We start from the raw sequence: 15,000 nt of genomic DNA, 5'->3' as shown, positions 1-15,000 counted from the left end.
CTATGACTGTTTTCTCATCAGCCTGAGGACTGAACGATTTCAATGAAGAAACGGAGGGACAAGTCGCCACTCACCGCCACAGCCCGGGAAACATCTTCCGTCTCCAACACGAACAGCAAACGTCCTCTCGGTGCGCAGAAACGTCCAGAAACGCGTTGACTTTGGACTCAGTCAAGTTTAACAGGTGTATAAACGTGCTGAAGAGCCCCAGACTGGCGAAAACTCTGTCAGACCGATTATACTGACGCAGCATTATATTATATTAGCATTACAACATTGATATCATATGATATTGATTACCCTGACGCAAACGCACACTTTTCCACTCCTTTGACGCCGATATCTACGTTCGTGAAGAACAAACTGCTGCTCTAGACGACATTATATTTAAAACACACGAATTGAGTGATTGAAACGTGTTCAAACCGCGGTTGACCTGTGGCTTCAGCTCGGCAACGCAGAGACACGGCGTCCATGAGGGCGGGAAAGAAGCAAGCTTGTTTATTCTAATAAAAAGCTGACTAAAACCAATTATTAATGATAAAATAAGGTCAAACTCGGGAAACCGCGGCGGGGCAGGAGCCCTCACGGCGGGAAAGGCGGGAAGCGCGACCGTTAGGAATTCAAACTTCAAACGAGACGCGCACCTGCCCCGAGTTCTCGCAGGGACCGCCCCCCTGTCCCCTCTCATCCAATGGGCTTCCACCTCGGTGGAGTGACGCCCCGCCTCAGCCCTCTCCTCCAATGGACATAAGGGACACTCGAGTGACGCTCTCGGGAGCCCTCCTCCCCGGGCAGGGCTGTTATAAGCCCTCTGAGTGACTGACCCAGGGGTTCACAAGCTGCCCAGGAGGCTCTACTGTACACAGAGAGGGGTGGGAGGGGGGAACAAGCCGATACCCTGGCTCCTCTCAAGAAACTGCTGATGAAGCCGGGATCAATTAACGAGCGATTAATTAACGAGCGAGTTGAACCCTGTGGGTGTCATTCCCAGTGTGGCCCAGCAGCGGGGTGAAGGGGTGCAGGTGGCGGCACCCCATATCCCCCCTCAGAAAAATGACACCTGACCCCCCCGTCTCTGGCCACCTACTGTGTGCGCTTTCAGGAACAGTGACCCGGTTCAGACCCGGTTAAAATCTCGCCGATCCAGCTCGTGGCTCCCTGGTTCGGTACCAACAGAGTGGACCGGGTCGAGACAGCAGGACCGTCAGGCTGCGCTGTTGATCTCGAACCATCAGGAAGGATAGCAGTCATTTCACACAGACACCAGCGCCAGCAACCCCCAGCAGGAACACGCAGACTCCACACACACAGACACCAGCACCAGCGACCTACAGCAGGAACACGCAGACTCCACACACACAGACACCAGCGACCCCCCAGCAGGAACACGCAGACTCCACACACACAGACACCAGCGACCCCCAGCAGGACCACGCAGACTCCACACACACAGATCCCAGCACCAGCGACCCCCAGCAGGAACACGCAGACTCCACACACACAGACACCAGCGCCAGAGACCCCCAGAAGGAACACACAGACACCAGCGACCTACAGCAGGAACACGCAGACTCCACACACACAGACACCAGCGACCCCCAGCAGGAACACGCAGACTCCACACACACAGACACCAGCGCCAGCGACCCCCCAGCAGGAACACACAGACTCCACACACACAGACACCAGAGACCCCCAGCAGGAACACGCAGACTCCACACTCGCTTCTTTGACACAGTTTCACTCGCTTGTCCTTGCCGCCCGGCTCAGGGGACGAGTGAGGACAGATTCAGGGAAAGAGCAGCACCGACAGTGAGTCTCTGGGGAAAAGAGAGACTCTTTCTCTGAGGAGCAGGGCGGTATTGGCTTCAACATGCTTGCTGGAGGTGCTGTGGTTCCAGTTTGCGATGTGATGAGAACAGAGATTCGTCCAGCAGTTTCAGGACTCAACCTAAAAAGTGACTTTTTAGCTGATGTGACAGAGGACCAGCCTAGAGGACCAGGTATTGAAGAGAAACAGGAACGTGTGTTTTTACCTCCTTCCAGCTGAAGTACAGCAGTAGAAACCTACTGTTCGCTTCTTTAGAATGATACAGACACGCTGTTGGAAAACAAAGGTGATTATGAGAGAAGTAGTTGAATAAAAATCGGAATCAAGCCCTGCAGGACTAAAGGGATCCTGTCTGTTGTAACAGAGCTGACTGACAGGAGCTGGTATTTCATACCAGACTGGGAGGATTATACTGGGGAGAATAACAGACAGGAGATCAGATATTGTAGGGTTACACGTTACAGGACTCCCGTCTCCTGTGGAGACACACCTGTGGGGTCGTGTCAGGGCAGAAGTCCCACATTGTAAACCAGTGTAAACTGGAACTGGGACCAACCCGGATCAAGACCAGACCTGAGAGCTTCAGGACTCTCTCCCACTGGTGTCCTTTTCTCTCTCTCTGTCCTGTGTCCTAACAAACCCCACTAATCCCACGTGTGGGAAAGAGGACCCGCTCGTCCCTCCTGTCCCGTCCCGGTGTCGCCGTCACTGGGACTGGAGCAGCCGGAGAGGAGACGCGCTTCCAGAACTTTCCTTCCCGCTCGGCTCTTCCCCTCCTGAGGAAAGAGAATCTTCCCACACAAACAGCCCGTTTCTCTCGGAGACGCCCGCAGCACAGGGGGCCTTTTCCCAGGACACCAGGACTCCCCTCGTCTGCGGAAACACCCGGGAAGAGCCTCCCAGCCCACAGGAGGGGAGTCCCAGTCCTTCCCGGGATTTCCAGGACAGGAGCGGCTCCTCAGCTGGGAATAAAACCGCCCCCAGAGGAGCTCGAGCGCTCGGGCTCGGAGCGTCGCTTAGCAACCGGCGCCAGTTCTGCTCTTTGATGATCGGCTCAGGAGAATAAAGTCGATATAAAAACATAAAAGTCAATTTCTCTCCCTCCTCTGTCTGAACATAAGAGAGATTACAAACCAGAGACACAGACAGGACACTGTAAGAGTAGAGGTGTCGTCAATGACACGCACAGTATGTATAAATATAAAAAAAGTCCTGCTCAGTACAACAACACTGTGTGTGAGAGTAGGGGTGTGACCCCAGTGTCCCGACTGCTGGTCAGTACAGATCAGGACACTGTGTGTGAGAGTAGGGGTGTGGACCCCAGTGTCCCGACTGCTGGTCAGTACAGATCCAGGACACTGTGTGTGAGAGTAGGGGTGTGGACCCCAGTGTCCCGACTGCTGGTCAGTACAGATCAGGACACTGTGTGTGAGAGTAGGGGTGTGGACTCCAGTGTCCAGACTGCTGGTCAGTACAGATCCAGGACACTGTGTGTGAGAGTAGGGGTGTGGACCCCAGTGTCCCGACTGCTGGTCAGGACACTTTGTGTGAGAGTAGGGGTGTGGACTCCAGTGTCCAGACTGCTGGTCAGTACAGATCAGGACACTGTGTGTAAGAGTAGGGGTGTGACCCCACTGTCCCGACTGCTGGTCAGTACAGATCCAGGACACTGTGTGTGACAGTAGGGGTGTGGACCCCAGTGTCCAAGGATGCTGGTAAGAGTTGATCTGGGTATTCTGGTGTTTTATTTTGCTCTTACTGATGAACCTGCTCAGTTGGTGATTAACTTTATGAATCCACTAGGTGGCGCCAGAGCAGCGTCACACCGAGGACAGGAAGCCCGACACCTCACATCAGCAGGAAGAGACTGAGAGAGACAGATGGCAGCGTGTAGGAGCTCAGCGCTCAGCCCTGGTGAGTTTTCTCTTGTTCTACCTGTCAGAGTGTCGGTAAGGGAGTCACTGAGGATCTCTTCTCTGTCACAGAGCACAGCAGCAGCTGGAGAAGTTTCCTGTCTGCTGAGAGTGTGTTCTGTGTGTCAGACACACAGGGTCTTCTGAACTAGGAGAGAGACAGGAGCTGATGTACTTTGAGTTTCTGCTGTCAGCGATCAGAGATCGGTAGTGTAAACTCAAGCTGTTTGGGATTCACTAAATATTTTGATAAGGTGTTTATTTAATGTAAAATGATTGATGTAAAACCTGACTGTTGGCTGGTGGTATTGGATTCACACTATTAGTATTCATGATGCTCAGATATGATCGTTTCCTGTTTGTTGCTCAGGGGCCGTGTTTATTGTACAGCTGATAATACCAGAGAGGAATCAGTACAGATGAACAACAGAGGAATTTATTTGGCCCGTAATTAGTAGTGATTCCAGGTTCTCGTGCAGCTGTTTTGTACTGTCCTGACTGGGCAGCTTGTTCCCCCCTCCAGCCCCCCTCTGTGTACAGTAGAGCCTCCTGTCCTGACTGGAGGAGCTCACCAGCTGTTTCTGGAGAGAAGCCAGGATATCAGCTTGTTCCCCTCTCCCACCCCTCTCTGTGTACAGCAGAGCCTCCCACTCCTGATTTTAAGTCTTAGTGTTGCTTTGAGTTTCAGTGTTAATTCTGAAGAACTCTGAGGTGTCAATATCTAACTGGTCTTTAATGATGACTGACTGTCACTGAGGATGTTGAATATTTTGTATATATATATGGTTCACCATCTTCACCCTGTCAGTGTGGGACACTCCTTTCAGACTGAAGAGACTCAGTTCCTCCAGCTTGTCAGTTTCAATGTTTTTAAACTAACATCATGCTAGTTCTCTTCAGTGTGGATCACAGTAGATAGTTTCTAAGCGGTTTGAAACTATATAACACAGAAAGTTCCCAAACATGTCTTTATGAAATGTGACATTTTAGACTCACTACTGAAGAATCAGGATGGACTGAATGATTTTACAGTTTTTTACATGTATTTTTAAAATAAGGTGGTATAAAGGTTCATACTGAACACAGGAGTCCCATATGTGTCTGAACTGCCATTGGACACTCAGAGTGTTAGTGGGACTCTACAGGGCCCTCTTGAAGTATTGGCGCCCTTGGTAAAGATGAGCAAGGAAGACATTGGAAAAAATGTCTGTGTTGTTTATCAGATGAGAGAAATCTAACCATTCAGTGAGGTTAAATTATTCTCAGAAAAACAATCCTTATGAAAAATAAACATGTACTATTGAGAGAACAGTTAAAAATAAAAAAATATTTAATTTAAATTGTAAGAATACAGAATAAGAATGTTGTAAGAATACAGTCTGATTAACATTAACAGAACATTTTTGTATACCACAGAGAATACACAGAAAATTAACCTCAATCTGTGATTTTCCTCTCTCACAGGGCAGGGACAATAGGAAAGATATAGAAAAGTTTTTATCGTGAATTTTAAATGGGATGAAGAGTGAAGATATCTGTGATGAGAACTTTATAATGTAAATAATCTGTGATCTTTCTCTCTGACAGAGAGGAGATGGGCTGATTCCCATGAGGCACCACAGGGTCTCTCAGAGATCAGGATCGTGCTGCTGGGCCAGAGATGGTCTGAGAAGAGCTCAGCAGGAAACACCATCCTGGGCAGAGAGGAGTTTGAGACTAAGAGAAGACCTCAGGAGTGTGTGAAGAGACAGGGAAAAGTAGCTGGGAGACAAATCACTGTGGTCAACACTCCAGGCTGGAATGTGTGGCTGATGAGGAATGATCCACAGCAGATCAGACAGGAGGTTGTGTACAGCGTGTCTCTGTGTCCCCCAGGACCCCACACTCTCGTCCTGGTGACTGATCTGGACTCAGACACAGACTGGAGATCAGTGAAGGAATATCTGGAGCTCCTCAGTGAGAGAGTGTGGAGACACACAATAGTGCTGTTCACCAGGGGGGACAGACTGGGAGACACAACCATTGAGCAGCACGTTGAGAGAGGAGGGAAGGAGCTCCAGTGTCTGGTGGAGAAGTGTGGGAACAGGTATCATGTTCTCAACAACAAGAACAGGGGGACCGCACTCAGGTCACAGAGCTGCTGGAGAAGATAGAGGACATGGTGACAGAAATGAGTGTCTTTCCTTACATGATGGACAGAAAACTTCCATCTGGAACTTCCTTCCTGGTCGGCGTCTCTCAGTACCTCAGCAGCAGCTCTGACCTGTGACCTGTGACCTGTAACCCCCCCCCGCCCCCCTTCTGGGTGGAGTCCGACTGTGACGGGAGAGGCCCTCGAGTCCGGCCCGATACCGATACCCATACCGGCCAGCCGGACCCAAACCCGAGCTCGGACCCGGACCGCTGCCGCCCGGAGAGGGGAGTCCGAGTCCATGGCGCCTTATCGCTCTGTTTGTTTATTGATTGATTTCCTTCGTGGCTTATTTATTTATCTATCTTATTGACAGAGAGACTCGTGCGTCTTATTGATGGAGAGTATTTCAGTGAGAGCGGAGGTGGTGCTACTCTTCCTTCACCGTGAGGAACTGGAACGGTTCTCCATGATTTGTCGTTGTATTATCGATCGGTCGATGACAGTGAGTGAAATGATCGCGAGGTGGGCGGGGAACGACGCGTGTTTCACTCCCTTCTCCCACCCCCACAAAAACAACACCACCCACGCTCCCCGGCGAGAGACGGAGCCCTGGACTTCCAATTCCTGTTGCTCTCTTGTGTGGGAATGGCAGGCAAGCCCCAGGTGTGGACGTGTTTCTGCGTCGCTCAAGCAGACTCCCACGGACACGCCTGTGAGGTCGCGGGTCGTCTTCATTTTTAACCTTCTTGCGTTCATCGTGAGTGAGGGGAGGGGGAGAGGGGCGGTTTCTCCTCTGAAACTGACTGAGGTCTTTGTTTGTGTTTCCTAAGTCTTTATTTCAACAGTAGAGATGCCCCCCAAAGAAATGCTTAAAAAAAAGCGAATGTATTGAAATAAAAAAGGAAATTCGACCTTAAAAGCAGGACAGGAGGGAGTATTTCGCCACAGTAACGCCCAGAGGACTAAGACAGACCGCCCCTTGGTCCGAAATCCCCAGACCCCACCGGATCGCTCTCCTTTCTCCGCCTGGCCGTGGCCTGGGGTTCCTCGTGAGGGAGGGAACCCCCGGTCGCTGTATGTTCTTTGAGCAGATGAATAAAAACGGAGAAGCAGCGGTGTGGTTTGTGTTTGTTCTGGGGAGGGATTGACGCTGCAGGAGGTCAATCAGCGCTCAGGCACCTGCGGTTAAGAGGGGGTCTGTACACAGAGAGGGGTGGGAGTGGGGAACAAGCCGATACCCTGGCTTCTCTCCAGACACAGCTGAGTGAGCTCCTCCAGTCAGGACAGGGGCTCTACTGTACACAGAGAGGGGTGGGAAGGGGGAACAAGCCGATACCCTGGCTTCTCTCCAGACAGAGCTGGGGGAGGGGCGAACAAGCCGATGAGCTGCTCAGGTCCGTTATCTACTGTCTGACTCCTGTCTGCTCTCCTGCTCTCTCTGGCCTGCTGTTTCCCCGATCTGTCTCTCTCCTGAAGCAGTTCAGCTCTGGCCTCTGACTTCTGGTGCCTTGTCTCCCCCTGGTAGGGACAGCGCAGTACTGCAGCGACTCATTGACTTCATAGATCCAGACGGGTGTGGACCCCAGTGTCCCGACTGCTGGTCAGTACAGATCCGGGACACTGTATGTGAGAGTAGGGGTGTGGACCCCAGTGTCCCGACTGCTGGTCAGTACAGATCAGGACAGTGTGTGTGAGAGTAGGGGTGTGGACACCAGTGTCCAAGGATGCTGGTAAGAGTTGATCTGGGTATTCTGGTGTTTTTTTTGCTCTTACTGATGAACCTGTTCAGTTGGTGATTAACTTTATGAATCCACTAGGTGGCGCCAGATCAGCGTCACAGCGAGGACAGGAAACCCGCCACCTCACATCAGCAGGAAGAAAAGGAGAGAGAGAGAGATGGCAGCGCTCAGCCCTGGTGAGTTTTCTCTTGTTCTGCCTCTCAGAGTGTCGGTAAGGGAGTCATTGAGGGTCTCTTCTCTGTCACAGAGCACAGCAGCAGCTGGAGAAGTGTCTTCCTGTCTGCTGGGAGTTTGTTCTGTCTGTCAGACACACAGGGTCTGAACTAGGAGAGAGACAGAAACTGTTTTACTTTCACTTTCTTTTGTTGGGGATCAGAGATCGGTACTGTCAACTCAAGCTGTTTGGGATTCACTAAATATTTTAATAAGGTGTTTATTTAATGTAAAATGATTGATGTAAAACCTGACTGTTGGCTGGTGGTATTGGATTCACACTATTAGTATTCATGATGCTCAGATATGATCGTTTCCTGTTTGTTGCTCAGGGGCCGTGTTTATTGTACAGCTGATAATACCAGAGAGGAATCAGTACAGATGAACAACAGAGGAATTTATTTGGCCCATAATTAGTAGTGATTCCAGGGTCTCATGCAGCTGTTTCTCCAGTGCTGACTGGGCAGCTTGTTCCCCCCTCCCGCCCCTCTCTGTGTACAGTAGAGCTTCCTGTCCTGACTGGAGGAGCTCACCCAGCTGTGTCTGGAGAGAAGCCAGGGTATCAGCTTGTTCCCCTCTCCCACCCCTCTCTGTGTACAGTAGAGCCTCCAACTCCTGATTTTAAGTCTTAGTGTTGCTTTGAGTTTCAGTGGTAATTCTGAGGAGCTCTGAGGTGTCAATATCTAACTGGTCTTTAATGATGACTGACTGTCACTAAGGATGTTGAATATTTTGTATATATATATGGTTCACTATCTTCACCCTGTCAGTGTGGGACACTGCCTTCAGACTAAAGAGACTCAGTTCCTCCAGCCTGTCAGTTTCACTGTTTTTAAACTAACACCATGCTAGTTCTCTTCAGTGTGGATCACAGTAGATCGTTTCTAAGCGGTTTGAAACTATACAACACACAGATTTCCCAGCCAGGTGGCTGAGTCCCAAACATGTCTTTATGAAATGTGACATTTTAGACTCACTACTGAAGAATCAGGATGGACTGAATGATTTTACAGTTTTTTACATGTGTTTTTAAAATAAGGTGGTATAAAGGTTCATACTGAACACAGGAGTCCCATATGTGTCTGAACTGCCACTGGACACTCAGAGTGTTAGTAGGACTCTACAGGGCCCTCCAGAAGTATTGGCGCCCTTGGTAAAGATGAGCAAGGAAGGTGATGGAAAAAATGTCTGTGTTGTTTATCAGATGAGAGATATCTGACCTTTCAGTGAAGTTAAATTATTCTAAGAAAAAAAATCCTGATGAAAAATAAACATGTACTATTGAGAGAACAGTTAAAAATAAAATATATATATTTTATATAAATTGTAAGAATACAGAATAAGAATGTTGTAAGAATACAGTCTGATTACCTAACATTAACAGAACATTTTTGTATACCACAGAGAATACACAGAAAATTAACCTCAATCTGTGATTTTCCTCTCTCACAGGGCAGGGACAATAGAAAAGATATAGAGAAGTTTTTATCGTAAATTTGAAATGGGATGAAGAGTGAAGATATCTGTGATGAGAACTTTATCATGTAAATAATCTGTGATCTTTCTCTCTGACAGGGGAGGGACAGGCTGATGCCCATGAGGCACCACAGCGTCTCTCAGGGATGGGCTTCTCAGTTGATCTGTTAGTGTCAAAGGCAGCTCTGAAGTCCTGCAGGACAGGAGTGGGTGAAAGAGCCCATCAGCAGATCATTAGAACCCCAGACAAGAGCTGTTTCTGTACATCAGTCTGAAGGACTCGTCACAGCTTGTCTGCAGATCAGCGAGTCTGTGACTGAACAGCAGCAGCCTGTTGTAGAATCTGTGTCAAACAGGGTGAGATGGAGAATTACTGAACAGAGTGAAATGCCAGCAGGATGATTGCACTGGACTGCACACTCTCCTAGAGTGCTGTTCTTCACTGGGGTGAAGAGATTATCTCTCCTTCTTCAATTAATGTCCATCTACACTCTGCCCCTGTAACAGTACAGTACTGCAGCATGACTGTTGTTGCTTGAGGCCAGTATATAAACACAGACTTTTCAGATGAAACTTGAGTCACTTTGAAAAAATAGGTCTGACACAAGTGAAAATCATGAACATCAGGTAAAACTGTAGTTAGTTGATACTCAAGGTTAATTCCCAAATGTTCATTCTGTAAGATTCCTTCATAATGACTTTTAAGTTTTGTCTCTTGAGCAAACTGAACCCTTCTTATCTGTGGAGAGGTTGGTCTCCTCTCATGTGTCACCTCCCTGATGCTCCTGTCTCTCCTCCTGTTGCAGTGAGTGAAGTCGAACCCAGACTCCAGCCCCGCCCCTCTGAGCTGAGACTGGTGCTGCTGGGCAGGACTGGTGCTGGGAAGAGCGCAGCAGGAAACGCCATCCTGGGCTCAGAGGAGTTTCCCTCTGAAGCCAGCAGCTCCGCGGTCACTCAGGAGAGCCGGAAGAGGACAGGACAAGTGTCCGGGAGACGGGTGACTGTGGTGGACACTCCAGACTGGCTCTACGCCGGACTGTCTGAGGGGGACAGGAGACGGGATGTGGGGCTCTGTGTTAACCTGTCTGCCCCGGGACCCCACGCCTTCCTCCTGGTGACCCCGCTGGGCCGATCCTCAGGGGAGGAGAGGAGGACACTGGAGACAGTCCTGGAGATATTCGGGGAGAGGGCCCTAGGACACACCATGGTCCTGCTCACCCACGCTGATGAGCTGGCCAGCAGGACGCTGGAGGAGTCTGTGCACACAGGCAGCAGGGAGCTCCAGTGGCTGCTGGAGAAGTGTGGGAACAGGTATCACGCCCTCAACAACAAGGACAGGGGCAGCACTCAGGTCACAGAGCTGCTGGAGAAGATAGAGGAGCTGGTAGCAGGAAACAAGGGCAGCTACTACAGCACTGAGACGTACCAGGAGGCCGCGTCCCAGGTCAGACAGAGGCAACTGCAGATCCTGAGGGACAGAGAGGAGAGCAAACAGAGGGAGGAGGAGAGACTGAGGGAGAAGCACCAGAAGGAGCTGCAGAACCACCTCCGCAGGATGGAGGAGGAGATCCAGACACGAGAGGAGAAGATCAGAGCGCTGGAGGAGAAGATAGCAGAGCTGGAGGAGAGGCTGAGGGAGGAGAGGGATGAGGGGAGGAGGAGAGAGCTGGAGAAGGAGCTGAGGAGAGAAAGAGGGGAGAGAGAGAGGCTGCAGAGAGAGATGGAGGAGGTGAGAGAGGAGCAGGAGAGGGAGAGGAGAGAGAGAGAGGAGACACACAGAAGGGAGATGGAGGAGCTCAGGCAGCACTATGAGGAAAAGGCCAGAGAGGAGGCAGAGAGACACAGAGAGACTCTCCAGCAGGTCAGTGTGTCGACAACACAGTTCACTCCAGCAGGACAGGAGCACAGGAGCTGCAGGAGGGAGATCGAGGAGCTGAGAGAGACAGTAGAGAGATACAGAGAGACAGTAGAGAGACAAAACACAGTGATAGACAGACTCACTGTGTGGCATCAGAGACACACAGGAGATACAGGAGAGTGATTGAGGACCACAAGCAGCACATCGAGAAGAAGGTCACAGAAGATGACTGAGACAAGAGCACATACAGCCCGCAGACACACAAGAGCACACACAGCCCGCAGACACACAAGAGCACACACAGTAGTCACAACGTAGTCTCACACACAACCTGAAGGCACTCAAGAATACACAACCCTCAGACACATAGAGAACACACACAGCCCACTGACACAATGAGCAGACTCACACAGGCCACAGACACAACCCTCAGACACACACAGCCCACAGACAGGAGAGAGAAACAGACAGGAGATCGAGGAGCTGAGAGAGAGCTGAAGACACTGAGACAGGAGCAGGAGAGGGAGAGGAGGAGCTCAGGCAGTGTTATCGGAGTGACAGAGAGACACAGAGACACTGCCGCAGGTCAGTCACTGATCCACACAGTCTTTCCCAGCGGGAGAGGAAGATACTTCCTGGACACTGAGTGAGGACTCTCCACTGAAACACTGATCTCTTCCTCGTAAGAGATCCGACTCACTGAAAACCTGCCCTTAGTGCCCCATGTGAAGAAAACTAATTTTAAATAATGTTCTATTTTGATCATGTTTGTATTTTGCTATTCTTTGTGTATATATATATAAATGTCATGAATGCTTTTGGATATAATTCTGACATTGTATATTTGTATGTAACAGAATATATTGTAGCATTTACAGGTTCTTCTCAGGACAAAGGACCAGTGGAGACGCAATAAACGAACCAGGCTTTATTCTTTATCAACCACAGAGTATACACACACATGACGGAACACGCACACATCTTTAGGGTGGTAATTACTTAACGACTTAACAACAAGCTATACAGTACACTTATAGGGGCGCTTCCTCCTCACAACCGGGCGTTACAGTATGTGTATATGTGTATATGTGTACTTTATTCTCCTGATAATCAAAGAGCAGAACCGGCTCGTCCGGCAACTGGGACTTTATATCTCGCAACGGCGACTTACAATCTCAGAATCACGACTTTATTTCTGGTCATTGGGACTTTATATCTCGCAACGGCGACTTACAATCTCAGAATCACGACTTTATTTCTGGTCATTGGGACTTTATATCTCGCAACGGCGACTTACAATCTCAGAATCACGACTTTATTTCTGGTCATTGGGACTTTATATCCCGCAACGGCGATTTACAATCTCAGAATCACGACTTTATTTCTGGTCATTGGGACTTTATATCTCGCAACGGCGACTTACAATCTCAGAATCACGACTTTATTTCTGGTCATTGGGACTTTATATCTCGCAACGGCGACTTACAATCTCAGAATCACGACTTTATTTCGGGTCATTGGGACTTTATATCTCGCAATTCCGAGTCAGAAAAGTCATAATTTCGAGATCTAAAGCCGAAACGCCGAGAAACCGCGGCGCGTTTTTTTTTCTTTCCACTCCCTGGCGGACACGGCTTCCACAGAGGAGGGAGAGAAATGGACTTTTATGTTTTTCTATCGACTTTCTTCTCCTGAGCCGATCATCAAAGAGCAGAACTGGCGCCAAAACCCGCTTCCGGCTCGTCCTCCGGGTGCCGCTGCGGCGCCGGTTGCTAAGCGACGCTCCGAGCCCGAGCGCTCGAGCTCCTCTCGGGGCGGTTTTATTCCCAGCTGAGGAGCCGCTCCTGTCCTGGAAATCCCGGGAAGGACTGGGACTCCCCTCCTGTGGGCTGGGAGGCTCTTCCCGGGTGTTTCCGCAGACGAGGGGAGTCCTGGTGTCCTGGGAAAAGGCCCCCTGTGCTGCGGGCGTCTCCGAGAGAAACGGGCTGTTTGTGTGGGAAGATGCTCTTTCCTCAGGAGGGGAAGAGCCGAGCGGGAAGGAAAGTTCTGGAAGTGCGTCTCCTCTCCGGCTGCTCCAGTCCCAGTGACGGCGACACCGGGACAGGACAGGAGGGACGAGCGGGTCCTCTTTCCCACACGGGGGATTAGTGGGGTTTGTTAGGACACAGGACAGAGAGAGAGAGAAGGACACCAGTGGGAGAGAGTCCTGAAGCTCTCAGGTCTGGTCTTGATCCGGGTTGGTCCCAGTCCCAGTTTACACTGGTTTACAATGTGGGACTTCTGCCCTGACACGACCACACGTGTGTCTCCACAGGAGACGGGAGTCCTGTAACGTGTAACCATACAATATTTGATCTCCTGACTGTCTGTTATTCTCCCCAATATAATCCTCCCAGTCTGGTATGAAATACCTACTGCTGTACTTCAGCTGGAAGGAGGTGTCACAAGAGTGAGTGTGGAGTCTGCGTGTTCCTGCTGTGGGTCGCTGGTGCTGGTGTCTGTGTGTGTGGAGTCTGCGTGTTCCTGCTGGGGGTCGCTGGTGCTGGTGTCTGTGTGTGTGGAGTCTGCGTGTTCCTGCTGGGGGTCGCTGGTGCTGGTGTCTGTGTGTGTGGAGTCTGCGTGTTCCTGCTGGGGGTCTCTGGTGTCTGTGTGTGTGGAGTCTGCGTGTTCCTGCTGGGGGACGCTGGTGCTGGTGTCTGTGTGTGTGGAGTCTGCGTGTTCCTGCTGGGGGTCGCTGGTGTCTGTGTGTGTGGAGTCTGTGTGTTCCTGCTGGGGGTCGCTGGTGCTGGTGTCTGTGTGTGTGGAGTCTGCGTATTCAAGCTGGCGGTCTCTGGTGCTGGTGTCTGTGTGTGTGTGGAGTCTGCGTGTTACTGCTGTGGGTTGTACTAGTGTCTTTGTGTGTGGAGTCTGCGTGTTCCTGCTGGGGGTTGTACTGGTGTCTTTGTGTGTGGAGTCTGCGTGTTCCTGCTGGGGGTCATACTGGTGTCTGTGTGTGTGGAGTCTGCGTGTTCCTGCTGAGAGTCGGCTGGTGAGAAAACAGTCATAGGAGTGAGAAAATGTCTGTGGTGAAATTGTGTAAAAGTGTGTCTTTATCATTGAGCTCGACGGGTTTGAGGTAAAATTGTGTCAAAAGTGTCGGTTTATCTTTGAGCTCGACGGGTTTCAGGTAAAATTGGGTTAAAAGTGTCTTTTTATCATTGAGCTCGATGGGTTTGAGGTCAAATTGTGTAAAAATTATTTATCATTGAGCTCAGGGGGTTTGTGGTAAAATTCTGTAAAAGTGTCTTATTGTAAAATTGTCTTTATAGGGGCCTGGTCACCCGGGGGGACTCTGCGGTTTTTCGGCCCGGGCTTCCTGGTCCCCCGCCGGGGCCTGGCTCCCTCGCCGCGGGTAGGGTGGGGCGTCACCCCATCACTTTCCAGTTCTTGTATTGCATGCCAGTCAATGTTGTCCGGGCCTGGTGCGGATGTCCTTTTTATTGCTTTTATATTCTCTTGTATTTCTTCTTCACTGATCAGGGATTCAAAGACTTCGTTGTCGGCTCTGCCTTTGGATGTGAAGCCATTCAGGCCGGGGAATGCTGTGCGTTCCTCCCACTTCTTTTTGTATGAGGAGTAGATTTCCTCAATATTGATTTTACATGATGCATTTTCGGCCCCATCGAGGATCAGGGAGGCCAGCTTCGATTTGTTTTTATTGTATAGGGATTGGTGATACTTGTATATCCTCCTTTTGTTCGCCCTCTTTCTTGTCCAAGACCATTCTTTACCCTTATGGTGTTCAGAGGGTTTTTTGTTCTTTTTGTTTATTGCGGACTTTTTGGGTTTTAGTG

General features: G+C 50.2%; 2 protein-coding genes across 2 annotated transcripts in view; both read left to right on the top strand.

The window, feature by feature from the left end:
- Window positions 1-15,000, top strand: part of LOC148671925 (GTPase IMAP family member 7-like) — a 396,318-nt gene that overhangs the window by 352,136 nt on the left and 29,182 nt on the right. The gene's annotated exons all lie outside the window — the stretch shown is intronic.
- LOC148671928 (GTPase IMAP family member 4-like) lies at window positions 10,061-12,109 on the top strand. Its single transcript, XM_088632789.1, has 2 exons — window positions 10,061-11,382; window positions 11,475-12,109. Exon 1 carries the CDS (start codon window positions 10,073-10,075, stop codon window positions 11,348-11,350), a length of 1,278 nt encoding a protein of 425 aa, XP_088488915.1. The 5' UTR covers window positions 10,061-10,072; the 3' UTR covers window positions 11,351-11,382; window positions 11,475-12,109.

Source organism: Lepisosteus platostomus, chromosome 5 (genome assembly GCF_059453375.1).
Source record: "Lepisosteus platostomus isolate fLepPlt1 chromosome 5, fLepPlt1.hap1, whole genome shotgun sequence".
Lineage (NCBI taxonomy): Eukaryota > Metazoa > Chordata > Actinopteri > Semionotiformes > Lepisosteidae > Lepisosteus > Lepisosteus platostomus.
This window is presented reverse-complemented; position numbering and strand designations above follow the sequence as displayed.

Coding starts and splice junctions, on each gene's coding strand:
- LOC148671928 (XM_088632789.1), top strand. CDS start 10,073: ATGTGTCACCTCCCTGATGCTCCTGTCTCTCCTCCTGTTGCAGTGAGT.